The 26505-nt window shown below is 40.7% G+C and overlaps 1 protein-coding gene across 1 annotated transcript in view; it reads left to right on the top strand.

The window, feature by feature from the left end:
* The first annotated feature begins 357 nt into the window (after positions 1-357).
* The window catches only part of si:dkey-215k6.1 (transmembrane protein 132C), a 267170-nt gene continuing 241022 nt past the window's right edge, over positions 358-26505 (top strand). Inside the window, exon 1 of the mRNA XM_031305397.2 lies at positions 358-1204. Within this exon, the coding sequence (XP_031161257.1) occupies positions 1123-1204 (82 nt within the window). The 5' untranslated portion in view covers positions 358-1122. The remainder of the gene's footprint in view (positions 1205-26505) is intronic.

Genomic DNA, 26505 nt, shown 5'->3' with positions numbered 1-26505 from the left:
TTCTTCTCCACAGATGGATTTCCTCTTTCAATTGTTGGCTTTGAATGCATATGACATAGCCTTTTATGTTGGTGTATTTTAGCTTTTCACTCGTTCATTAATTTTGAAAATACACATTTTAACAGTCCCTCTGCTGTGGGTAGGCCACTGATGTTTTGTGCCCCCTCCAAAATGAAATGAATGGATAAAAGAAAAGAAAAAACGCATAGTAAGGACTTAACCATATAAAGACATCTTAAATGTTGAAAGAAATGAAATTAGCCTAAATAAATTCATACACCATCCATTGGCTGCTATCTGTCACTAAAATCCCCAAATCCCGCCCTCAGCCCCACAGTCTCCGCTGGCCCTCCTCCTCTTCCTCCTCTGCCGGCTGGTGGAAACGACAGACCTCCTCCTCTTCTGTCCTCTCCTCTCCTCCCTCCATCCCGCCGACGAGTGTATACAGGCTCTCAAGTTGAACCCAGACGCACACACAACACGCACAGCAAGAGGAGGATAGACAGAGGGAGGAAGGAAAAGGAGAGCGGACGGAGCTGCTGCCGGGCGAGCGGAATTTGGATTTTATTTATGAACCTTAAGTGACAGAGTTTTCTTGGGGTTTGTTGTTTCAAAACCGCCTATTGAGTGGACTTTTTAATTCGTTGGATGAGTTCTTCGTCCACTCTGTTGGTCCGTTTTAAACTTTGGAAGAAAGAAAAGTGTGATAAAGGGAGAGACATTGAGGTTTCCTCAGCTTTAGCTGTCCCGATTGGATAAATGAAGCAGAAGAGCGCACCGGTGGAAAAAGCTCACCACGGGGGGAAACGGGCTCATTCCTCGGCTCTGTCTTGAATGAGACACAACGCAGACTTTTTTTTGGGGGGGAGAATTAAACAAGAAGCCAGCCTGCACCGGGTTTCTTTTTAATCACTGACTCCAGAAGGATTTATAGTTTACTCCAAGTCTAATGTGCGCGGTGTCTTACGTCAAGCACAGCGGGAGCGCAGTTTGGTCAAATTGAGATCATTGATGGCACCGATACGGTAGTGATCTGTCTGGGGGGAAGAGAAAAGAGATTATAAAAAAAAAAAAGATCCCCCTGTCCTTTGTCCGTTTTGTGAACAGTTTTACCGAGGAAGGATGGACACGCTCTGGAGAAGGCGAGGCGCGCTGGTGGGATTCCACCTCTGGAAGACGGTGCTTCTTCTTTTCCTGTGGAAAGGTAAGAGATGCAGATGCACGCGAAAACTTGTTGTCGACCAGTTTGAAACGTTGTCGTTTTATTTTTTTTGGGGCTGGAAATCTGGAATGTCACACCCACTATCAGTAGTTTTTTTTGGGGGGGGTTTCCATTTTTTGTTTTAACCTTGTGTAGGCACCATGGGTTAGTGCATCATATCCAGCCTATTCTAATTGTTGGTATGTTTTCCTTGGCTTTAATGGTGCGTCAGTATGCGCTTTGGAGATGTGTGCTGTTAGACAGGTATGTCGATGAAGGGAAACTCAACTCAAAACTCAGTTTACCCACATCTCCATCCTGATCAACGTGACAGTATCCGTCACTAAACAGTGTTTAACTCAAACAAGTTGCATGGAGTCATGACGCTTTCCCGAAATGATGAGAGGTTTTCCATATAGTGATCCCAGACTGGAGGTTATGTCTACCAACATGTTAACACTCTGGGAATTTAAATGAAGCAAGTTTACTTTTTTTTAGCCAAATGACGATCGATTAGCACTTATTCACCTTGACACCTCCTTTCCGTGCGTGTGTGTGGAATAATAAGTAATTGACTGAGCCGAAGCGTCAAATGTCAGATGCGCACTAACTGGTGCCCTCTGAGACACCCGAACCCCGGTTAGTCGGCTGCTGACCGACCCGTGTGCCCGTTTGAGTTCTCGGAGAGGACTGAGCCGACCTGACGGCAGCGTGTGTCATGTAAAAAAACCAAAAAACTATTTAAGTTGTTGTATTCGAATTTGGGAAAGAAAACGAGCCGGTGTCGGACTGGCTGCGACCACTTCTGCGCTCGTCTCATGGACGAGGTGATCTGAAGGGAGATCGGCAGTCTCCTCGCCCCCCCCCCACTCAAGCATTAGTGAACTGAAATAAAAACTTAGCACAGGGAGCCCCACTCGCCTCGTAATAGAAGTGAAAAGAGTATTTCTTAGTCTACAAAATGCACACATCATAGACAGAAACAGGAATAGAGCGGTCAAGATCCCACCTATATGTCCGCCTAGGTCTATATGTAAAGCACTGACTTCATTAATAACTCTTAAAATGGCTTTCATATGAATTGGACTTATGGTGCGTGACTTAAAAAAACATAGCCGGTCTTTTACGCTCAGTTGAAGCTGTGAGATAATATTATCCGGAGCGTAGGCTACTATCTGCGCAGATGGCGATTCACTGTCATTCTCCCAAACACTAAAACGGGGCTGAGATATTCTGAATTCTGCTCGGGCAACACCACCACCCACTTATCCCAGGGAAGAAGAAAACACCGAAAAATAAGAAGCAGCATAAGCTGAAGAAGGCTGGCAGATATTTTGTGTTTGGAGCCCTCTGAGTGCGCGCCTGTAACGCCTCCGTTTTCCACACACATGATAGATCATTCAGCATTAGTATCACATTCCCCTGAGTGTATTCTGTGTCTGTGCGCGCGCTTGAATGCGCGTGTGTTTTAATCGGCTCCGGTCACTCACGGCTCACTGAACAGTCGCTGCGTTGTGAGCTCCGAGGCGCTGTGGTGGCCGTCTCCTCTCCTCCTGACACCTTCTCTCCTCCTCTTCTTCACATGGGATGAGATCCAAAAGACAAGAGCTTTGGCCCCGTGACTGTCTGCACCTTTTGTCTGAAAGTGCATATAGTAGGTAGTTAGGATGGCCAGTAATACTTACTATACTACAATTTTGCATTGTGTATTGAATTCTCCACTCCCATTTCTGACTCCAGCCACAGAAAAACACCACGTTTAAAAAATGGAGCACTTTCCTGATTTAAAGTGAGCTACTAAACAATGAGGCATTCTGAAGCTCACTTTAATGGCTTGAGTTTTCCTTTTTTAATAATGTGTGGAATAGCCATGTCGAAGATTGTACTTTGTGTCAAAAGCTGGAAAAAAAAAACTGCACTATTGTGTGTGTGTGTGTGTGTGTGTGTGTGTGTGTGTGTGTGTCTTCTGCCTGTGTACTTGAGCACTTTTGCACTACACTGCTAACCTGTAGCAGAATGTCAGCACTATGCACCATTACTCATGGAATACAGAACATTAATAATTACTGATGTAAAATCACTGAGACACACACACAGACGCACAATGGTAGTCCCTCACCCTGTCCTTTCTATATGCTGCTTTCTCTCTTTGTGTCTCACTGTTGGCTCACTGACTCACTCAGGCACACACTCGTATGGGCACATGTGCGTGAACACACACACACACACACACACACACACACACACACACACACACACACACACACACACACACACACACAGAGAAACAGACAAAGGGAGCTTATTCTCTGACAAAGAAGTAATAGAGGATTTTAAATCAGACAAGGGACATTTCTGAGATGGAAAATGGGAACTTTTAACAATTACTCCTGAGTGCAAGGGGGAAGTTCTGGGGAGGGCATTACGGAGTGAGCGTGTGAGGCTGCTAAACACCATGGTGTTAGAAAATTATACCCCTTCAGTGTGATCCTTTTTCCTTTCTTTCTCTGTGTCAATCACTGGTGACTGAGAGGTTAGAGCACAGAGAGACATAGCAGAGTGGGTCACAGAGGCACCGAAAAACAAATGTGGTGTACTGGAAGAAGTAGACATGAGTCAGTCTTTACTCCCTGCCTCCTTTTTCCTCAGTCATGAAATTCACCGCTTTTTCCAGTATTGATTTTTGTGTATCTTGTATGTTATGGATATTTCGATGTGACTGCAAGATTGCCTGTTTGGGAAAGAAGAAGAGAAACATATTGCTCTCTTTCGAAAACTATTGTTGGTGCTCCTGAATCTAACAAATTAATTAATAAAAAACGCTGCTGCTCTGTGGCCATCAGTAGGCTACAATACTGTAGGTGAAATGGATAGGTGTGCTATCAGGCTGCACTGTTATCCCATTTTATTCAATACATGTATACTGGCCTGATATACTACATTATTCCCTATATCACTCTGTTTTGGCAGTTAGTATATAGGTACTTAAAGGCAGGGTTGGTAACATTTTCCAATATACACTTTTTTATATATGGTTTGAAATGGTCTTTACACCCCAGCAGCATAAATAACTCATGGGCTCTGAAAAAGGAACGAAAAAGATTAGCCATCTGTAGCTGCTGTAATCCTGTAAAAATGCCCACCAATCACTGCCTCGCGGTCTGCTTGGAAAGAACCAATGAAATGCCTCCTTCCCATGTAGTGCCTAATATGACTCAAACTGAGAATTTCAAATACAAAACGTTTACACATACCCCCGGTAAATGTGTTTTTTAAGGTTTTATTAATTCATTGTTTTGTTTTCTGAGTTGCCAGCAGAGCCGTCATGCACCACAATTTCTTCACCTTCTATCAGCTGCGGCTATCGCTTTCATTACAGTAGGCCACTAATGTCCAACACCATGCAAAAAAATAGATAGATTTTTGCCAGCTGGCATTTATAAGCGTTCTTCATCCTGTCATTTTTCCAGTGTGAAAAGAAAGCATATAGTCTTAGTGTATATACTGGTATACAGCTGGAACACAGCTGAAATATTTGTGTATATGCTACATTCAGTTTTTCCTCGTTATTTCTGCACCTTACAATAAAAACCTAAATTATTTCTCCATAGAATGAGTTGGTTTCCCATGCCACTTGATGGTTAGAGAGAGTGTATGCACAGCCGCATACACAAGACCACTCAAAACGCACAGACATGCGCAAACAGACTGAAGGAGCTGGATGATAGGGAAAAGAATCGTCTCTTATCGTCATAAGGAGACCAACTCTTCTTGTCATCACATAGAGGCGGAGGAAGCGATGGAGATGGAGAGATTGAAGAGATTGAAGAGAGAGAGATTTTCTCTTCCCTTGAGAGTGTATTCATTCTCTGTGTCCCTTCCTTCTATATCAGTAAATCTCATCTAGAAGGATACTGTTTGCTTCAGAGCCTGGACATATTTACGCTGACGCACACACTCACTCACACTCGCACGCGTAAACACAGACATACTGTACATTTTCTGTTTCTGGTGTACACATGACAGACGCAACAGAATGTATTATTAGGGAGCCACAATGTGTAATCATACTCACAATATTGTTGCTAAGGGTTAGTAAAATGTTAGTAAAATGCCTGAATCTAACTCAAATTATAAGGTTATAGGTAAAATAATTTCCTATTTTCTAGGGAATTTGGTAATATTGTGACATTAGTAAAGAAAGTTGACTCATAAACTCAATATGAACTCAAAACTAGTTTTTCTTTCATGCTTTTATTTGTGTATGCATCAATTAATTCATTCTTCAGCTCTCTGTTGTAAAAAACAATAATGTTAATAATTCTTATTGGCATGTATGTCATGGCTTTGTAAGGCTAAGTATTTCATTTAATGGACACATTTTATCCATTTAAATGTACAGAATATTAGTTTCTAGATATTGTACTGTCAGGAACCGTGAATTCAAGTGTGTTTGTGTTTGATACCATTGTTAGTATCATATTAGACAGACAGAGATCAGTTAGAGGACATTTGATAAAGTGAGGTCAGATTGGCCACTCGTCAATTCTTAAAAGGATTTATTTAGAGTTGGGACTAAATTAGGAATTAAGGGTTCAGTCTGCTTCAAAAGATCTGTCATATGCTGCGTCCTCCGAACTCGTCTAAAGGCAATCGTGTTTATACCGGTTTCAAACAGCCACACTTGAAGGTGAAGCGGAAAGCCTGCCATCAAAGCCTCCTCCTGGATGTATCGCTGCCTGCCTCCCTGATCTCTGTGCAAGAACTCTCTCTTTTTGTGAGTCTTTTGCGTGTCTTGGTGGTTGCAATGCATCATACACATGGTGATAACAACACACACTTGTGGACAGTCTTACATTCTTTTGAATGGATCCAGTTTGTCGGTGTAGAGAGGGTGCCAATGCAGAGGCTCCGGCAGTAGAACACGACCCATCCGTCCAAAAAGTTGAACCTGGCTCAACTTTTGCTGCAACGCGATGGCTCTAGGCTCGTTCGAGATGAACTGCGCCTCGCCTGTAAAGTGGACGAGAGCAGGCAGCAGCAGCAGGGGGCGGTGACAAAAATCCACTGTCAAGTCAGACAGTTTCCAGCCGATTCCAGCAGCCTTCAGGCTGAACAGGAAGTCACAGAAACACTGTGGTGCGATTCCGATTTAATAAAATGTTATCAGACCCGTATATCAGCTTGTACACAGTCTCCAGTTGTTTTAATTATGACAGAGTAGCTCTCAAAATGCTCTACATGCGATCTGTTGCTGATTTTAATTAACAACACACTGTAGATGATCCGTAATCTGAATGGATTTAGTCTCTCTGACTTCTAAACGTAACTATCAGCCACACAACATGTGGTTTGTACAGAATAAGCCTTTAATCAGACAAATAGCAGTTAAAATCCCTCCAATTCAAAATCAATAAAAAGTTTACATAAAACGTCATGTTGAGTCGATTCTGAACCAATCAGCTGTTAGATCAGCTGAGAGGCCGGCGTTTCCCAGCATGCCCTGGGTCCGCCTGGGTCTTGCAGTCGTTGAAAAGCAACTGCGCTGCCTGCGTCTCAGAACTGCGGCTGCCTTGATCTCGTGAGGTTATCGTTGCCCACGTGTGCATGACGTCAGAGCAAGTCGGGATCAAGTCGGACACAAATCTAACCGGCATGCGTTGGGCGGCGATCGCCGGATTCTGCGCAGACCTGGCTCATCTTGAACGAGCCTAATGTGATGTGCTGGCCAATCAAATAAATGCTAGCGCACATTCCTGGTAGATTACTTTCTAACACAAATGGCATGTTTCTATTGTGTACCTCGCAATCGTCTAAACACCTGACAATCTGACCAGTGATGCATTTGAAGCATGCTGAGACCTTTAAGGTTAAAGTTTGGTTCAGTGTAAGGGTTGAGGTCAAGCATTCAGTGCTAACAGTTAAGATAAAGTTTTATGAGATATAGAAATAATCTAATCATTTGAGGGTCCTTTTAAAGCTATAGTGCGCAACTATTTTATATTAGAGAATGTCCGTTACATTCAAGCCATTGCCAAATGAGTTGATACAAAACTAATTAAGCCAGCTCCACACAACTCTCTGTATTTCTCAGTATGGCTATGTTTACAAAATGGCGTAGTCCACCGGCATTCGTGCGCAGCAGCTCGAGTGATGTGTTTTACGTCACCGCTGAGAAACAACAACAGCAGTGGAGACGAAGAGGACATACAGTTACAAGATAATTACCTCTTCTGAAGAGTCTGTCATGTTTTTTTAATCCTCGGTGTTCCATCAATTTGACAGGTTAAAGCTACTAGCAACTGTGTGGAGGAGGGTTAGGGGCATGGATGTTTTGTAAGACCTGGATGCAACGTTGGTGGCAGAGCCCCGTTCATTCCTATGAGAGTTGCTCAGTCGCGCATCCACCAAAAACCGTGATATGTGACCACTGACTGTGCGCAGTAGTGTTTGTCCCACTGGCCCCACCTGCGAGTTCCCGCTCGGCTCATAGACTTTACGTTGTGGTGACGTGACATGTTTTTAACCGTTTCAAATATGAAAAGTCCATTGATTAGAAATTCAGAATAGAAAGAGTCATAACCGACCTTGTTTGCAGTTCGAGGTGTCTCCTGGCAGCAGTTTTACAGGTGTCTCTTTTACAATTGTAGCCTATGGGGAAAATGCTTTCTATGTCGCAGAGGGGCTTTTCTTTGCAATTCCGCCAGTGGCCATTGGACTAAATCAGCGGAAAGGCTGAACGCTGTTTGTGGGGGGCTGGGTAGGGGTCGTGCGCAATCACGGAAAGGCTTGCGTCATGTAGATGCGCCGACAGTGTTGTTGTCATTACTTAGAATTCCTCATGGGGGCGACAGAAACAACGCACTATAGCTTCAAGGAAAGTGCACAGGTTTAAGATTTGAGGGTGGAGATTTGGAGGGAGAGTGGCACAGTCATATCTTCACTCTATTTTATTCACTTAATTTTATGAGGATATTGCATTGATTATTTTGCACTTTTTACATCTGTTAGGCATCTGTTCTGTATGTTTATTTGTTGACTTTTTTATCCGCATTAGTGTATTCTGGTCTGCTGTTTACATCCCTGCTATTAATAGAATCTAGAGGCAGTGACTAAAACTCAACTGATTAGTCTGAATACTTGTGAATAGTCTAACTTCCTCTTCACAAGCCTGTGTGTGTCTGAGCCTGCATTTCTCTGTATACTCTGTGACCATGAGACGGCTGGGATTCAAAAGCCTGTCGAGAGGTTTAAGGGTCTTGCTAATGAGAAAGTCATTTCTCCTCAGATTAGCATGAATAGCCAGACTAATTTTGTGTTTGACTGCTACTGTAGGTCTAGGAGTCATGTCTAGGGGTTTAAGGTTGAGCTAATCAGCAATACATTTCCCCCTGCATTAGCCTCACTTTGCTGGTGTGTGTGTGTGTGTGTGTGTGTGTGTGTGTGTGTGTGTGTGTGTGTGTGACAATGACTCAGAGGAGACTAACAATGGATTAACATTAGCTTTAATTTTTCTTGTTGAATTGTGATTGAATGTAATTTATCGGTATGATGTGCTGTAATGTGTGTGTGTGTGTCACTATGAAAGAGTCTAAAGGCAAAACTACGACTATTGCTTAGCTTGACTGGACTGGATTTTACCATACTTTTTATGGTGTGGTATTTTTCCTATTACTGTATCTGGGAGTATTAGACCATTGTGAGCAATAGTGCAATTAATGAGCTGCTTTTATGAGTTTTGTATAAATACCTTGTTTTTGTTTCTTTTTTTTAGCTATTTTATGTGCTGGATTTGCCAAAAAAGATATTTCTTATTTCATCCATAAACAGCTTCTCAATGATTTTTTTTCCAGAAAATGTACTGTACAGTGATTTAGCCTAGTATATCCGTGACTTAAGAATACTTGTGATAGGGAAGAATTTATTAATAGTGCCATATTGCCCTCTCTCACGCAATAACACTACTAACACTAATAACACACGTTAAAAAATACAGTTTAAAAACTGCAAAACTATTACTCAAGTTGGGAACCATCAGATCAAAGCTTAAGCAGAGTAGCAATAAGTAGAGTAATAATCGGAGTAGATATCTGATCATGCAGTTAATGTAGATAACAGTTTTCAATTATTGGTGCTATGGACACATTATGGACGGTGCCGCCCTTTTTTAAGCCAGGTTTTTGTGTTCGTACTTTAACCTTTAACACTGACAGTGAAATTGCCTTCCACTATCCAATCAGTTAATCCATCATTCTTTCAGAGTCTCTTCTCTCTTTTTTTCAAATTTCATCTTCGCCTCTTTCTTTTTTCGTGTATTAATCTATGACTGATTTGCTATTTGTTTTTCCTCATCAAAGTGGTAATATTAAGCTGACAATCTGCTGCCCAGCTGAGTCTTTTGATGGCTAATTGTTTACTTATGTTCTTTCATCACAACACAATTTTTCTCTGACAAACATCTGAGGAGCAATAAGAGGGGGTTTAATGGGCCGGTGCTTAGCAGGCACACAAGAGGAAAAGACAAATTAATGTGTCTTCTTTTTTTTTACTTTCTCTCTTGAAGAGCATTTTCTGTCCCTGTTACTTTTCTCTACTTCTTGCCATCCTTACTCCATCACTTTACCCCCCTGCCATCATGTCTTAGACTTCATCTCCCTATCTTTCTTTTCCTTTCGCAAAAATGCAATTTTTCTCTCCTTGTCATTTTCTTCCTCCATTCTGAACCCTTTTCTCGCCCCCATTTTTTCTCTCACCATCTCCCATCAATATTTTCCCACCTGCCATCTTCTTTTTCTCCCCCCCTCTCCATCTCCATCTCTCTCTCTGAGCAGCTCTTAAGCAGTCCTTTTGAGAGTGTGTGAGCTGCTCGGCCTAAATGATTTTCTATTACCGCCGCCTGTTAACAGCTCTCCATTTGATCAAGCTAATGAAATTGAAAACTTTCATCCCAGCCAAATTGATTTCAAACCTGAAAGCGCACGCGGCCCAAAAGAGGAAAGAGAGAGAGAGAGAGAGAGAGAGAGAGAGAGTGAGAGAGAGAGAGAGAGAGAGAGAATGCAAGATAGTTGTGTTATAGTGGAGCATGGCATTGACTTTAAACGTGCAAAGAAATCAATTAGCCTGTGTGTCTTTTGACTCGTGTCCTTGGGAGATGAAGGGAGCAAAATGCCTTCAACTGTGCTTGTATGTGTGAGACCATGTATGCAAGCATGTGCGCATGTATTGACCAGTGTTGAGAATGTCTTGTACAATGTATTTTTGTGCTTGTGCATAAAGGTTTAATTTGGAAACACACTATTTTGACTTCTTTGTCTGTAAATAGTCACAGTAAGCAAAAAGACAAATGTTTTATTTATTGGGTTTCCCGATCATATCTAGTGAATGAAAGATTTATTTTTTTCTTTGGGTTTCATTGTTGTAGCCTGGTTTGTTATCTGTCTTGTCAGCTTTGGGCCTATGAAGGGATATAATAAGTTACCTTTATATTGTGCCAGGAGTCCAGTTTCTTGATTGAATCCACTGGAAGAACGGTAAACAAAAGAAGTGAGGTGAGGCAGCGATCATTTAGAATAAACCTCCATCCGGGTTGATATGAGGCTCATTCATAACTGAGGCAAATAACAAAAGTATCACTAAAGAAAAGACAACCCTAACATAGAAGGCTGAGTCGCTGCTGCTGTGCAATGGCCCTAACACTGCCAGCTGAATGTGACGGGCTACAAAAGCCAAAATAACACAGGCCAAAGTCAGAGTAATCTTCTGATGACTAGCTGACCTTAATTTGTCTTTTCGTTGACATCTTTCATCATTAGAAAAACTATTGGGGGGAAAAAAAGGACTCTTTGACCTGCTTCTGCAATTGTAGTTTCTTACACCAAACGTTGTATATACTGTAGTTGTTAGACAAAGTTGTAGAATGTCAAACTGCGAAAAAAACGGAATAAAGTAGGCTAAACATTAAAAAGGCATATAAAGTACAAGAGCAGAAATATCAGCCATCAGGTCAGCATCAGTGCTAAACAGAGCATCCAAACATGCACCGGTGTTTATTTTGGATGAACATGACTGCATTTCATGCAAGTTATTTTAAGGGCGTTGAATGTCTATGTATTTGAAGCCTGTTTAAAAATTGGTAGGACATCCATGGAAACCAAACTAATGAGGGTCTAAGAGAAAAGTGCAAAGGAGGTCTGAAAGAGCCACAAAGTGAATCAAAGATAAAATTAAACAAAAGTATGGCAACATAGATTAAAAAGGTTGCTGGATAGGTAGATGTGTACGTTCCTTCCCCGGAGCCCTTTTTGGCTTAGAGAAGCTCACTGTTGCAATCACAGGCCCACCAGACTGTTCTTTGGATGGAAGTGTAGTCTGTAATGTGCTGGTTCAACACATCAATCATGTTCATGTATGTGCATGCAGAAATATTTTCATAGGTGTATGTTTGTTGTTGTATGTTGTTATATATATATATATATATATATATATAATTTTATTTTGTATTCAGTTCCTTATTTGTGCTTGTGGGAATGTAGTTCAGGGGCAATGGGCTTCAAATATTTGGTTTAGGACAGCTGCAAACACTTGATGGCATTAGATACAGTCTGAGAGCGAGCAGGCGAGAGAGATTGGAAACCGTTAAGAAGAGAGAGTTGCTGAGGAAGACATTAAAAGGCCAGACCAGGCCACGATCTGGGCGCTGTGAAAAAATGGGATGGAGAGAGTGAGAGAGAGAGAGAGAGATGAAAAGAGGATGAAAAAGTAGCAGTGTGAAATGAGACTTTGGGCAGCAAAGGGAAGAGGGGAAGATTGGAAACAGATGAGAGAGAGAGAGAGCAAAACAGAAGGAGAAAAAAGGTAGCGAAGGAAGGAGGGAGAGGCAAATAACACATTATAGGCCAAGAGAAGGAAAAGACAGAACAGTGAGAAAAGAACAAAATGAACAGATTCAGAAAACAAAAGAATGAGAGGGACGGGTATTTGGTCAAGGAAAAAGCTGGGGAGCGAAGGTTATGGACAGCGAGAGATTTAACATTTTATTCTGTGTTGATCTTAGCCTGTAGGCCAGCATCACAGTAGAGATTTCCACTATTTACAAAGCTCCCAGTGGCTTCAGGACTCCATCTACATAATGTTTAACATGCTACACTCGGCTGCGCTCTGCCCATCAAAGGAAGACGGTGTAAGGATTTTGGGCATCAATCCCTGAGGCCTCCCAGGAGGCCAGGGAGGGGGAGGCCGAGATGCTGTAGTAGACGCAATAAGTAATTGAATTCAAATACTGGCAATAACTCGTCCACATGGACCTTTGAAATGTTTTCCTTTTTGAAACCGTAATCATCTTGGGTTTGACTGTCTCGCTTAAAGCAGTCAAATGATTTGACAGTAGCAGACCAGTGCTAATTACAGGCTTGATCGTGCACAAGAAAAGTTAAACTAGAACTTGAAGACACGAGAAAGGATTGTATAGCTGTTTTTAGAGGCTGAGAGATAATCTATAAAAAGGATTTTTCAACCTGAAGTACATAAGATTTCCTGTACAAAAACACACTGTATTTAGAACATCCATAGAGCAGTTGAACTTTCTCTTAGTATTTCTTGGTGAATTAAAGGACTGTTTGATAGAATGCACTACATGTTCTTGGAGAGGCACAAATTGCCTGAGAAGTGGCTGAAAGAAACTGCACTGGAATGACTGACGAGGACATTGAGATTTGGCGTCAGACTCTGCTTAAGAAATGGACAACTAAAGCTGCATCTGTTGTAGATCACTGTGGCAGCCTGGTGATTACAGACAGTGACTCATTGAAAGAGACTGTGCTCAGTGATTACCACACAATCTCATAGACTGTCTTGTTCAGCATTTGTGGAGAGAACTTGAACCACAAATTTGACCTTTTCCTATTTGTTGTGAGTAATGGTCTTATTATTTCTGCCTCTGCAATGCCTTACATGAATATCAGTAACGATGTGAATGTTCACATGATCCACACGCAGTTCTCATAAATGTATTCAGATCTAATGAATTGATCAACGTCATTGATGTTCATGTTAGACAAACGTACCTCCCTGGACGATTGAGGACGATTTGAGCAACGTCTTTCATGCTGCAGGATTGGATATTCAGCTCTTTAAATTTCATACTCACTTTATTTTTTTATATTTATTTTTACTTTAAGTGTATTCGCTAAACATTTCACTCATTTACCTGTTTCTTTTTTCTCCCAGTCTTTAAGTTTTCTGCCTTTTCCATTGTTATCCCTTTTGTTTGTTTGTTTGTTTCATCTGTTCAGTGTGATCAGACTTTAACTAAAATTGGAGAATTGATCTTTTTATAATCAGATTGACTAAAGTGAAATGCAGCATTGCCTGTATGTACTGTATGCATATTAGAGGTGTTATAATTAATCAAATATTCGATGCATCGAATCATGGACATGGACGATGCTGCATCGATAATCGGCCGGGCCATTATCGATTATTTCTGTTTACAATTTAATGTATGCCTAACAACCTTTCTGTTTACATATTCTGTTATGTTTTGCACATTCAGGAAGTGCCATGTGCTCAGTGCTGTAGTTTTATGTATCCAATTTATTTAGTATTAGAGCACTGAATGTTTTTGTTTTTGAAGCTTGAAAAGCTATGAATTAAATATCCTATATGGCTTTAATAGAAAAATGTATTTGACGCATCGTGATGCATTGTGATGCATCGAGATATCGAATCGAATCGCTGACATGATAATCGTAATCGAATCGGGAGATCAGTGAAGATTCACACCTCTAATGCATATGTGTTGCATAACACAATGATTTTAACAAACTTTGGAAAATGAGGCACTGGATGAGTGTCAGCAGTGATACTGCTGAGATTGTGCCTGTAGTCATGTGTGAACAGCATCAATTTCATTAAAAGTAAAGTAACAGATTTAGTTTAGTTGTCTTCTTTCTTATTTCAGAGCCATGCCAAATGGTGTGTGTATATAGAAAGTAATAACTTCTTAACAATAATCCCATATCACTTTTCAAATTTAGTTAATGTATTGACATTATTTAATGCAGATTACTTATACCATACAGCCTAGTTTTTCAAGAGTAAAGAATAAAGCACCTTGCCAGTCATTTTAAACTGAAGAAGTACAGTCCCACACTTTGCTCTAGCGGTTTGGGTCTGGGCTGATGTCTTCCTTTTTAGAAATAAAGTAAAGAAATTATTTGTAAGATTGAATATCTTGACTGATCTCCAGGGTAAACAAATCCAGCTTTAGTGTATTTTGTGGTTAAGAATTGTTGTTAATACATTGATGGCCATTACATACCACTCTCTTTAGGAAAAGTACCTCGCACTACCCAGCTGCTCAGAGCGGATTATTTTTACCCCCACCACCTCCAACGCCTACAACGTATTTGTGATCAAGAGACATTCCAACAAGTATACAGACAGAGCTTACAAACCCAAAAACCTTTTTTCCCTTTGTCTGTAGGCTATGTTAAAACCTATACAAGAGTGCCAATGTGAAAAGCCCTGACAAAGACCTACTGTGGTTGAAACATGTTGGCTTTCATAATGATTCAGCCACTACAATGAAGGCTTTTTAATATTTCCTCCCCCGTTATTATCTTTTCTTATATTGGAGTGCCTGGATAGCCTTCCTGTTTAAATTGACAGCCACCTTCAACTATCAAGGCCTTGTAGACCTTCTGTGTGTGTTTGTGTTGTATTTGCTCTTTTAAATACATCAACCACCGTCTTTGAATTCAAAGTCCTTCTTCACAGTGTGTGCGTTTGCGTGTATGTGTGTTTTTTCCTTGAACAAACTTGTAGTGTGTGAAGGAAATGTCTTCAATACATTGACCTGCTCTTTTTTACTTTGAGTACTAACCGTGCATGTTCGTCTGTGAATGTGTTGGGAAGGATGTGGTGTGTTTGTGTGAGTGTGTAATGTGTTTGCTCACCAACACCTCTGTGTGTCTTTAAACCAACATCACTGTGTGCTTAGTGGGAGTCTTTTCAGGAGTCTGAGGCGCCACTATTTGTTAAAGAGGGAGGAAGCGATTAGCTGCCCGTTAACAAACCCCCTAACGAACCCCACTAATGAACCCAGAGGGCAGCTCTGGGACGGTCTTGGCATGCCACCGTAATTAGACGGGCAAATAAGTGCTCGTTATGCAAACAAGTTAGTTAATCTGCATATCTTTACCTGAGACACTCCCGTTGCACTGACAAATGTTTATCGAAAGGCAGGGAGAAGGGAGAGGAGAGGGGAAGGAGAGAGGTTTAGAGACGAAGGTAACAGGGATTGCACAACAACAAAGAGTTGAACAAGATTACTGTGCAATGTAGGATGTGTTGGGAGCAGCCGTTTAGAAAAACAGTGGATGAGGGGATGAATGATAAAGAGAGGGATGGGAGCTGGAAACAGGACAGATCAGGGGAAGAGAAGAAATGTCAATGTTTTGTACTTTGTGTTTACGTTTCAGCCAATTTACTGCTTATCTCATCTCGTGTGATGGGTCAGTTTGTGCAAAGGTACACACAATCATCCTAGTACAAAGAAATTGTTTCTGGTTGACAGCTTACCCAGATTCCAAAAGGGGAAGTTCTGTACATCTTTTAAATTGTGATCACATTTTTGTAATCCTGTGCCTTGTGGAAATGCTTATTGGTGGAGCAGAGACGAGTACCCAACAAGTGAGAAATGGTGAAAACATCCATTTTTATTTTTTGTTTGTTTTCTGTGTTAAAATGCTTTTCTTTTGTGGATTTTGTCATTGTTCCCTCTACAGCCTGCAGCCATGCTAGCGGCTCTGTGAGGCATAGGAATGCTTTAGGCTAAATGCTAATTTTGTTTAGATATACTATTTACCATCTTCACTATCCTAGTTTAGCATGTTAGTATGGTAACATTTTCTAAGAGGCACTAAACACAAAGTATAGATAAATGACATTAACATGGTTGGAATATGTGAGGCAACATGCAGGGGCTGCATGACACTCAATCTGCTCTGCAGCACTGTCGTTTATGAGGTTGGACTGAAACTTTCACTTTTTCTATAGAATTGAACACAAGTCCTGTCCTGTACTGGAATGAGCTATGGTGTGCTGTGAAGCATGAGAGACTTGTTGTGATTGGTTCTTGGCTGAAGTGTGTATCGTCCTGGCAACGGTCTCCGGGGTTGATGGGTTTGACCTCTATGTGGCAACGGGGTTCCTGATGGATCACTTGCTACAGCCAACACACATGCAGTGGTCTACTGCGGGTATAGATACTGTATATACTGTTCTGTGAGTGGTGTCTTCTGCTTGTGTGCAGGAAAGTTTTAGACGTCTGAGTGAACAAATGTGGTGTGTGTGTGTGTGTGTGTGTGTGTGTGTGTGTGTCATCTGATACTGATGGCTGCGTTTTAATGTAATCAGTCTTTCCGTCCTATAGTAGGTCAAGGAATAAACCACTTTTGAGGACCATAGTGTGTAAGATAGCACGATATGTGTGTTTGAGAGAGTGAGTTGCTGAGTTTGTGTGTGTGTGTGTGTGTGTGTGTGTGTGTGTGTGTGTGTATGTGTCTTTGGCTCATTAGTGCAGTGGTTCAGAGGCGATTATTTATCGTTGATGTTGCCCAGCCTGCTGAGTTGTGGCACAGTCAGCAGCAATCTCTATCACACACACACACAGACACACACACACACACACACACACACACACACACACACACACACACACACACACACACACACACACACACACACACACACACAGAGCTACAGGAGTTGTAGAAGTCCCCCTGTGCTTTGTACACACACAAAGTCAATAGTCATCATACACAACTTTTTATACCTTATCTTAAACCCCTTATGCCTTTAACACAAACACCTCCCCATCGCGCACGCTCTCTCCTACCAGTACACACACTCACACTGACGCTCACGCTCTGGCTCTGGCTCTCTCTCTCTCTCCTCTACCCCTGACTTTGTCCCTGTGACCCTGGGCGAGTGTTGCCAGAGGCTGCTGCTGAGATTTCTGCGTAGGGGGTTGGAGGGCGGATGGAAAAAGGCTTGGCCAGGGATCACACAACTTTCATCCCTCTATCTATCCGTTCGTCCGGCTGATGAATGAGAGAAAAGTTTCCCCCCTCTGTTGACAGATGGCTGCGGAGTTTTCGGGGACTCATGAGGAGTTAATTTATAATGAAGCTCCTCTTTGGACTGCATCTCGACAACAACATAATTTATTTTCAAATTGTGCATAAATGCAGTTTTCAAAAGGTGACTATGACTGATCACAGACAAAGCAATTGTCAGACTTTACATTTTTTCTCTCTCGCATGCCTGCTAAGCTACTGCTGCGTTTAAGCTCTGTCCGCAAGAATAATTGAAAACCTTTCTTCTCACTTTTTAGCTGTTTCTTTCCCAAATAATAGTTTGGTAACTAGAACTCATCATTATCGTGTCTGAGAAGTGCAAAGGAAGAAGATGAAACATGAAATGGAAAACAGTTCCAGCCTACATGTACAGAAAAAACACTAATAACAAAGACTGCAAATGCATAGCCATTCTGCAGTAGTCTACATAATCAGTTTATGAAATGTTAACAGTTAGTTAACAGAACCCCTGATGATGATGACCTTTGTTTTTGTATGTATAATTTTGTACTCATTGTCAAATCAAAAGTGATGGATCTTTAGACTGTAAACACTATGTAACAACCATAGACTGTATAAACATCATACAGATGGGTGACAAGGAAATTCAAGGAATGCAGAAACCTGACAAATGTAGATGCTTCTATACAGGGCACAAGGGAACCATTGAATGGTTTGAGAATGAAAATAATGTAAATAATATACCATGACCTTTGCTTCACTGGATCTAAACCTGACCCAATTAAACACCTGTGGGATATTTTGGACTAATGTGTAAGTGGGTGTTCATACTGAAACATGGCAAAAAAAATGGTTTTGGTGTTGTGTGGCTAGAGTTTGAGTAATTTAGAGTTGTAAGTTAATTAAAGCGATGCTTGAACACTGAGCAGTGGTTTATGATAACATGGCATTGGTTTTTAGGACCGAAAATGTATCACAGCAACAATCATTTTATCCTCCCTGTAGAGGCTAAGCCCAAGCTTTAAGCCCCTGAGGTGCTGTTCCACGGGTAGAGTAATTGATGCACTTTTTTACCTTTTTGATCAATGAAAGTCCAAGTCATATTTGCAGTTAAAACCACTGGTTCCATTTATTTCCATGAGATCTTAGTTGGGTTTCCAGACAAATCACTGCTTGTATGTATGCCTTTGTAGTGTTGTGGTGTTGGTGTGCGTGTGTGCATGCAAAACTGTATATGCTTCCGGGTTGCACCGGCGGAATCAAAGATTGGTTCCTATTTATACCAAGGGCAGTAATTGGCTCTTACACTCCCTTTGTGAAGATTCATTGCTAAACAGAAGTATTATGCCATGCAGGCTACAGAGTTAGTACATGGAATATGCCCTTGCACATATTTGATGAGCCATTGTCACATAGCCAAGTAGCCAAGTTTGACTTTAAGGCAGGAAGATCCTGATTTTCTTTTGTCTTTTTTTTTGCCAGAACCCTTTTTGTTTGCAACCCCAGTGGCCTAATTGATACAGTATGAATGAGGGACTGGATTTTGTCATGCAGTGCTCTTGTCATTGTGACCTTAGTTCGCCACAACCAAGCAATGAAGCAAAAACAAAAACAATCTACCTCAAGCACCTTTCCCTTGCATTACTTCGCGGACAAATATTCACGGTGGCTTTAATGATACAGATTTATGTACTGAAAGTGATGACGTGAAGTCATATTAAAGCTTTGGCTGAGCTCACGCAAAAATAATTGGTGCTGTAAGGCAATAAAGCAGATTTTCTGCAATGTAGGGGCTACCAACCTCATAGTATTTTAATTTTTGTACCATATTAAATATGTTGATGAATTATTGAGCTAAATATGCAATGCTACACCGGCTCGAACAGATATACTGTCTGTGTGTCTTGCAGTATCAGTCCACCATCACAGCGTTATAGCCCACACAGCTGTTAGCTGCCATTTTGAGAAACAGCTGGCATTTGCCGTCTCTCTCCATCCGATACGTTACTGGGCATGGGCCTCTGACATTTCTGACTATGTGTGTCTGTGTACGCAAGTGTATGTGTGTGATGAGTTACTTGGGCATGCCCCCTGACATTTTATTAGATGCTAATGGTATTCATTGCCATGGCAGCTGGAGGGGAGCATGGCTGTCTGTGTGTAAATGGCGCCTGTCGCTAACCTGTAAGTGTGTGCATGTGTGTGTATGTTGTCACGTAGGGGAAGGTTACTGTGACACACAGTGTTGGATGGAGTCACCATTACGTGTGTGTGTCTGTGGATGTTATGTCTGACAGAAGAGTGTGTGTGTGTGTGTGTGTGTGTGTGTGTGTGTGTCTGTCTGTCTGTCTGTCTGTCTGTCTGTCTGTCTGTCTGTGTGTGTGTGTGTGTGTGTGTGTGTGTGTGTGTGTCTGTGGGGCTGGAAGATAAAGGTGCCTGCTTTTTTCTGATAAGGACTCCCACCTCCACCTCTCTATCACTCTACTGTTCTACCTTTCTCTCCCCCCGCCATCCTTCTACCATTTCCCTTCTATCTGTAACAGTAGCAACACTCTCTTTCTCTTTCTTTGTGATTCTCTCTCTACCATTGTTCCTGTCTGTATTCTTCTATTTACTGCACTTTGGACATTCCCTGAGACAAATATCACTTTACTATTTATAGGCTAATGGAAACAGACTAATCAAGAAAGAAAAATGTCAAGTTATTTAACTTATACAAGAGATAAATTACCATAAAATAGAAACCCATAGCAGAAATTGTATGTGATGTGGATATAATTGTTATACATATCCACATCATTATTTATTTATTTATTAAAATGAGATGAAACACAAGAACTCTAAATGCATTTTCATGACATCCAGACTGAGCAACAGTGTTGTATAATACATGTATGTCTTTCTGTTTTCTTCTTCTTTTACTCTTTTTGTCTGGCTCTTTATTTGTTCAATCGATTGATTTAATAGAAAAGCTTACTAAAACAGGAAATCAATGTAAAGCAGTGGTGAAAAAAAAAATGGAAAAAAAAAAATCAACATTTGCTTAATATTTATTTGGTCAGCTGTGCTGTTAAGGATTAACTTCATCCAGTGTTCAAAATTAACTTCTTGGCGACCTGTTGAGGACTGGGCACCTGAAAAAAGATTATAAAAAAACGGCGAAAGTAATCAGTTCTGCAAGCCATACTAATATATATATATATATATATATATATATATATATATATATATATATATATATTTACATGTGCATATACTGTATCATTCTATCTGTGTACATTTTTTCATATGTATTTTTAAATCAAACCTTTAACCCCAAATCTGCCACATGGGAATATAAAGTTTCTACTAACATTAGGCTATAGTGTATGCCAGTGAATTTAAAGAATAGGCAGGTCGTATAAAACTGAGCTATGTAAGTGTTAACTGTCTGCCATGGTGAAGTGCTTCGCCATCTTGTTTTCTCTGCAGTTGAAAGACAGAACATGGCTCTAATTACAATATTGTCACACTTACTTTGCTGATCTCCATAAGGAAAATGATTCTCTCTTTTCCTTTCGAGGTCAGGATCAGCTGTAGTAACAGCTGATAAGGATTTAGTGAGAGATCTCAGCCAGGCAGGTGGGTTTGAACCGAGGCCCTCCACTTTAAAGAAGGTCTTCCTGCTCGCCCTTCCATCCTGGTAATAGCTGTAAATCTGACATACATATAGATAGACCGCTGAGGGATTAGCCTGTAAGTGGTGCTCTGCAGGAGAACAGACGCCTGTGGCACTACGGTCTGATCTCACTTTTTGTCCAATCTCCTCTCTCTTAGGGCGTTTTCACACCGACAGCCTTTAGTTCGTTGAATCGAACTAGAGTTCGTTTGCCCCGCTGGTGCGGTTCGTTTGGGCAGGTGAGAACGCGGCAATCAAACTCTGGTGCGCACTAAAAGCGGACCAAACAAGCGTACCGAGACCTGCTTGAAGAGGTGGTCTCGGTACGCTTTCAGTCGAACTCTGGAGCGGTTCGTTTGTGGTGAGAACATGATCCGTACTCGAACCGCAAAAACTATATGTACTCCGCAAGTCTGAGCTAATGTCTCCTGTAGTCAGGTGTGTTTAGCAATCTGCGATGCAGCAGAGCAGCAAGCTGTAGCAGCTTGCAGTGTTTCTATCACAGAAATAGACTGTAGTCAAGCTTGCCGTCCGTCACTCGTATCTCCGTGGTCAAACCAGCTGCCTCCAAAATTGGAGACAGATGCTGGCACAGCAGAGTGAAGTCTCGGTGACCAGAGCAGATGTAGTAACATCTCTTGCGAAACAATGTCTGATAATTTTAATGAAATGAGCTGGTTTGACCACTAGACCAGAACACAGGACCTTCTTCCTGTATTTACTTTCTTGTTCCCGCCCCCAGACATATCCGACTAATAAGAGGGCTGGACGTTCTTGCCTGATTTGTAATGACGCATTTTGGTACACTTGGATTTTTCCAGGTGTGAAACCAAACCAAACCAAACCGACCGAGGGCAAATCGCTCCAAGTTTACTAACTCACCAACTGATTCGGACCAAAGCAAACGAACTACAGGTGTGAAAATGCCCTTAGTCATTGTGTACTCTTTCTTTTTATTTTAAGTGTTGAGCCAAGAAAGAACTACAAACAGTGGATAAAGCCTGTGAAAATACAAGTTGTTGCCAATGATTAAAACAATCTATCGAATTTCACCTTTCACCTCTTTTCCCTTGTTTACCCTCTCCATCTTTAGTTCACTGCCTCCCTTTTCTGTCTTGTGATATTCTTTCCCCTCTCTTCTCTGTTGGACATCTGTTCTTTCTCTGCTCATCGCTGGAGGAGAGGAGGATCCCTCCATATCTACCTCCCCTCTTCCCTCCTCTGTCTCCTGCCCTACATAACATATTCTGTATTTTCTTCCCTCTGTTTGCTCACTATTTTAACTTTTATTCCTTCTCATTTATTTACCATCCCTCACACCAACCCAATTTGTCCTTTTTACCATCACCTATCAATGTCTTCAGAGCTTTTCTTTCTTTCTTTCTTTCTTTCCATCTTTCTTTCTTTCTTTCTTTCTTTCTTTCTTTCTTTCTTTCTTTCTTTCTTTCTTTGTCCCTTTCAACTGATTATCTTGCTCTATCCCTTTTTCTGTCTCATTTTCCCTCTCCCAGCTGGCTGTTTAAGAACTGTTTGCCATCTGATGTTCCTATGAGAGGTAATTAAAGCCTGAATCACAGACTGTGTGTGTGTGTGTGTGTGTGTGTGTGTGTGTGTGTGTTCGCACGTGTGTGTGTCTGTTTGTGGGTAGAAATGGATTAATTCCATAACAGTTTTCTCCAGGCTATCTGGAAAACATTTGGGACAACCCCCACTACCATCACATACTCACTCCATGAAGAGCTTTTCAGGTGACATATTATACCTGAACTACTCATTATCCTTTTAAATTGAGTCGTATTTAGTCTGCTAATTTCAGCACACTTCTAAATGCATGGAAGGATATTAATCGTTTATATAAGATGCTGTTATGAAAGCAGCTTTTAACCAGTTAATCAGTCATTAGGGCTCAAGCTGTATCATGATCTCTCACTCTGAGAACAATGAGATGTGGAGTCAAGATGAAACCAGTGACTCCATGTAAAGTCAATTACGTCACCACAATACATTGCAATAAACAACAAGAGCTCAGCATTAAAGCACATTGATTTTGCAAAAAACAATCTTACCTAAACCTAAGTATTAAGGATTTCATTTTATGGATCAATGCCATGTTTCCTGCATGGGCCAAGACACTTACGCCAGAACTTCCTCTTTAGTAATACATTAATTACACTGGACTACAAGCATAAACACCTCAAAACACTACCAGTGTAGCAGCAGAATGGCTCCAATAACTCAGCTGTAGTTAAGTAAATTGGCTTCAGGCTGCACTTAAGGAACAAACATCAGAAGCTGCATCTATTTCTTATGTTTTGCTGTCATATATTCTTCTATGTCTGCCTGTTTCTATTCATCTCTGCCTCTCCTTGTCTTTGTTTTTTCTGTATCTCCACATCTCTGCTGCTCTCTCTTGTCTCCCACTTGTTTTCTCACTCGCTTGTCTTTCTGTCATTAGTTTCATTTCAGCCACACCCACACAGCCTCTCTCCTCATCCATCACTCCCCGGCGCTGTTTTTCTTTCCGAGTGTAGTTGTGAGAGGGGGATACTGAGTCAGAGAAAGATAGTGAGACAATGTGTGTCTGCCTTGTTGTTGTCTTTTGTGTTTCATCTGTTTTATGGGTGTTTTGTGTTTACTTTGAGATGAGAGTGAGTGAGGAAGAAAAACAGACAATCGTGTGAAGTATGGGTTTCCCTCAGAAGGCTGCCCGATGGACTCGAAATGCAAAATGTATTTTACTTAATCATTTAACACAAGTTGACAGAAGTTAACAAGCTAATAAATGAGTGTCTCGCACCCTACTCTAACTCTAATTTTGATTTATCCTGCAATGCTTGAATGAGCATTTTCAGCAGCACTGCACTTCACATTTATCCAATTACACATGTTCACAGCTGGGACCTGCCCAGTACAGCCACAGCCTTTGACTGCTCACCACGTAGCAGCTCCAGTAGAGCAACTGGGGGTTAATTGCTCTCCTGAAGGATTATCCACAGGTAATTGTTCAGCGAGGTCAGCTTTCTACATTCAGGCTTTAGACATATAACTGCAATTTGATATGTTTTCTTGGTAACACTTTATAATAACCACCATTAATAGATGGTAAATTGATAGTTAGTTAATCTTTAGTTAATTGTCATTTAACTGTCAGCAAACAGTCATTTCACTAACAAAATGAAATTATAATTAATAATGTTTACTAATTATTATTAGTGCTGTAAATTAACAGTTTATTGTTACACACATTATATCCCTTATATACTATATTAGGTATCGGGTAATGATTAAAAAATGTTTGTAAACCTTGTAAGAAACCATTTTTAAAACATCTATAAACATTACATAGACTTTGTCAAGGGTTACTAGTTGGTTTGTAAACCATCTATAAACTTTATCTGGATGGCTATTGTAAAGTTGCGACTGATGTTTTTCATAGTTAGTTATTGGTTAGTAAGTGCTTTAAATCAAAGTGGAAGACCTTTCTTTTTGATGCTGCCTTTCTTTAAATAATTGTTCATTTCTTATACTGCACTGTAACTTTTATTCTCATATTCTATTTGTTTTTAATTTTTTAATTGTTTTTAACTGCTCTTTAATGTTTTATGTAAAGCACTTTGAATTGCCCTGTTGCTGAAATGTGCTATATAAATAAAGCCAATGCCAAACAAATGCCTTGCCTTGCTTTAACCATACAGTACCTTGACCATCTTTTATTTGCCATAACCATACTATTTCCCTAACTTTAACCATAACAATAGTTGCAATGTGCTGATAGTCTAAGCAAGAATTAAAAAAATTAAAAAAAAATTTCATTGAATGTAATTTTACAGAACCGTCCAATATCCATGTTGTTGTCTGATAATAGGGTTGAACTATCAGAGCTAAAAGTATAAATCCACCTGATATGTTGATGTTTCATGCTTATTAAGGTTTTCGGTTATATACTGTATATATGTGGGTGAGCATATGCTGCTACATTCTCATTTTATTATACACTTGCCTGTGAGCTAGGTTAAAATACGGTGTATTGTTTAGTATTATAGTATCAGCGCTCTCTGACGCCATGAGCCTTATTGATAGAAGTGACCAATCGGCTGACCTAACTGGTTATTCATTAGCTGTTGTTTTCCCCACACCTGCTCTTGATCGTGGTCTTAAAGTAAAAGCAAGCCTCTGTTTTTTTTTTTTTTTTTTTTTTGGGGGGGGTAGAACTACTTGTAAGTTCTGAAATTCCAGAAATTTGTTTTTGTGTTTTTGTTTTACTTTACTTTTACCATAAACCAAGAGTGCTGTTCTAATTAAATACAATTTTGTAATTACAAGAGGTTACATCCTCTCCAGTTTTCATCTTTCCAAAGAAAGATGGATAATATTATCTGAATTCTTTTTCAAAATGCCAAAGTGTCCACTGTGGAATAGAGCAGAGCAGAGTCCAGGATTTCTTTTTGCCAAGACAATGCGCTACTCAGTCTCAACCCAGTGCCAAGTGTTTTATTCCCTGCACAAGAAACCACACAAACAAAAACACAATGCAGTGACCAGAGACTGTGTATGGCAGAGACCAAGGGTGTGTAGGAAAGGTACCTGCAGAGAGAGTGTGGGTTACACTTGTATTGCAACATGTTCATTGCACTTTGAATATGCATGATGACAAGGATGCTGCTAGAGGCTTTTCCTCACTGCAGAAAGTAAAATTGTAGGTTAAAACACTATATTCTTGTGGAATTTTGATGTATAAATGTTGAGGTTTCAAAGATGCACGAAATAGTGGCAGCTATCAGCCACAGTTTATCGAGCCCCAGTTGGAAACAGTTTAAAATCGATAACAATTGGCATGCGTAGAGAGAGGAAAAGAAGAAAAGCTACAGGGAAGGAGGTGGGCAGGAGGGAAAAAAAGAGAAAGGAAGAAGTGGAATGAATATTTGGATTTTGAAAAGACAGTACAGGCTTGAATACATAAATGTCAGGGACAGAGAAAAAGCATGAGATGAGAGAAGAGGAGAGGCGAACAGCAAAGATCGCAGTTTATCGATTGGAGGTTCCTGTATTTGTTGGCAATGTTTGAGGATTAAAATTCCTTTGTATCTACAAGGAGAGAGGGAGATAACGCTGCCAACTGTACAGACAGCATGATATGAGAGTTGGAGAGACAGTGAGAACCAGAGACATAGGATATAGGAATGGATGTGGTTTAAAAAAAAAAAGAGTACAGATAGAAAGAGGAGAAAAAAAGGGGATTGCAATGAGGGAGAGGTTAAGATACAGAGCATGAGAAAGAAATGAAATAGTGAAACTATTCAAAGTAATTTAAACTAAGATTCTGTATGTCATTTTTGCTTTAGTGTGATTGTTATTGGTTGCATACTAGGCTGTAAAATACATCCCAGCAGGTCACGGGACGGGCAGGTCCAGCACTCCCAGGGCCCTTTCAGGAAAGAGCGTCTCTAGATTTAAACAGATTGCAGAATACTACAGATTGAATATTTAAAAAATCAACTGACAGTCAGGCTATGGTGAGCTAACTTAAACTGGCCAGACTTTAAGTT

The sequence above is a fragment of the Sander lucioperca genome, chromosome 2 (assembly GCF_008315115.2).
Source record: "Sander lucioperca isolate FBNREF2018 chromosome 2, SLUC_FBN_1.2, whole genome shotgun sequence".
In the NCBI taxonomy this organism is placed as follows: Eukaryota; Metazoa; Chordata; class Actinopteri; order Perciformes; family Percidae; genus Sander; species Sander lucioperca.
The sequence above is the reverse complement of the archived record's forward strand: the minus strand, read 5'-3'. Positions and strand labels throughout refer to the sequence as shown.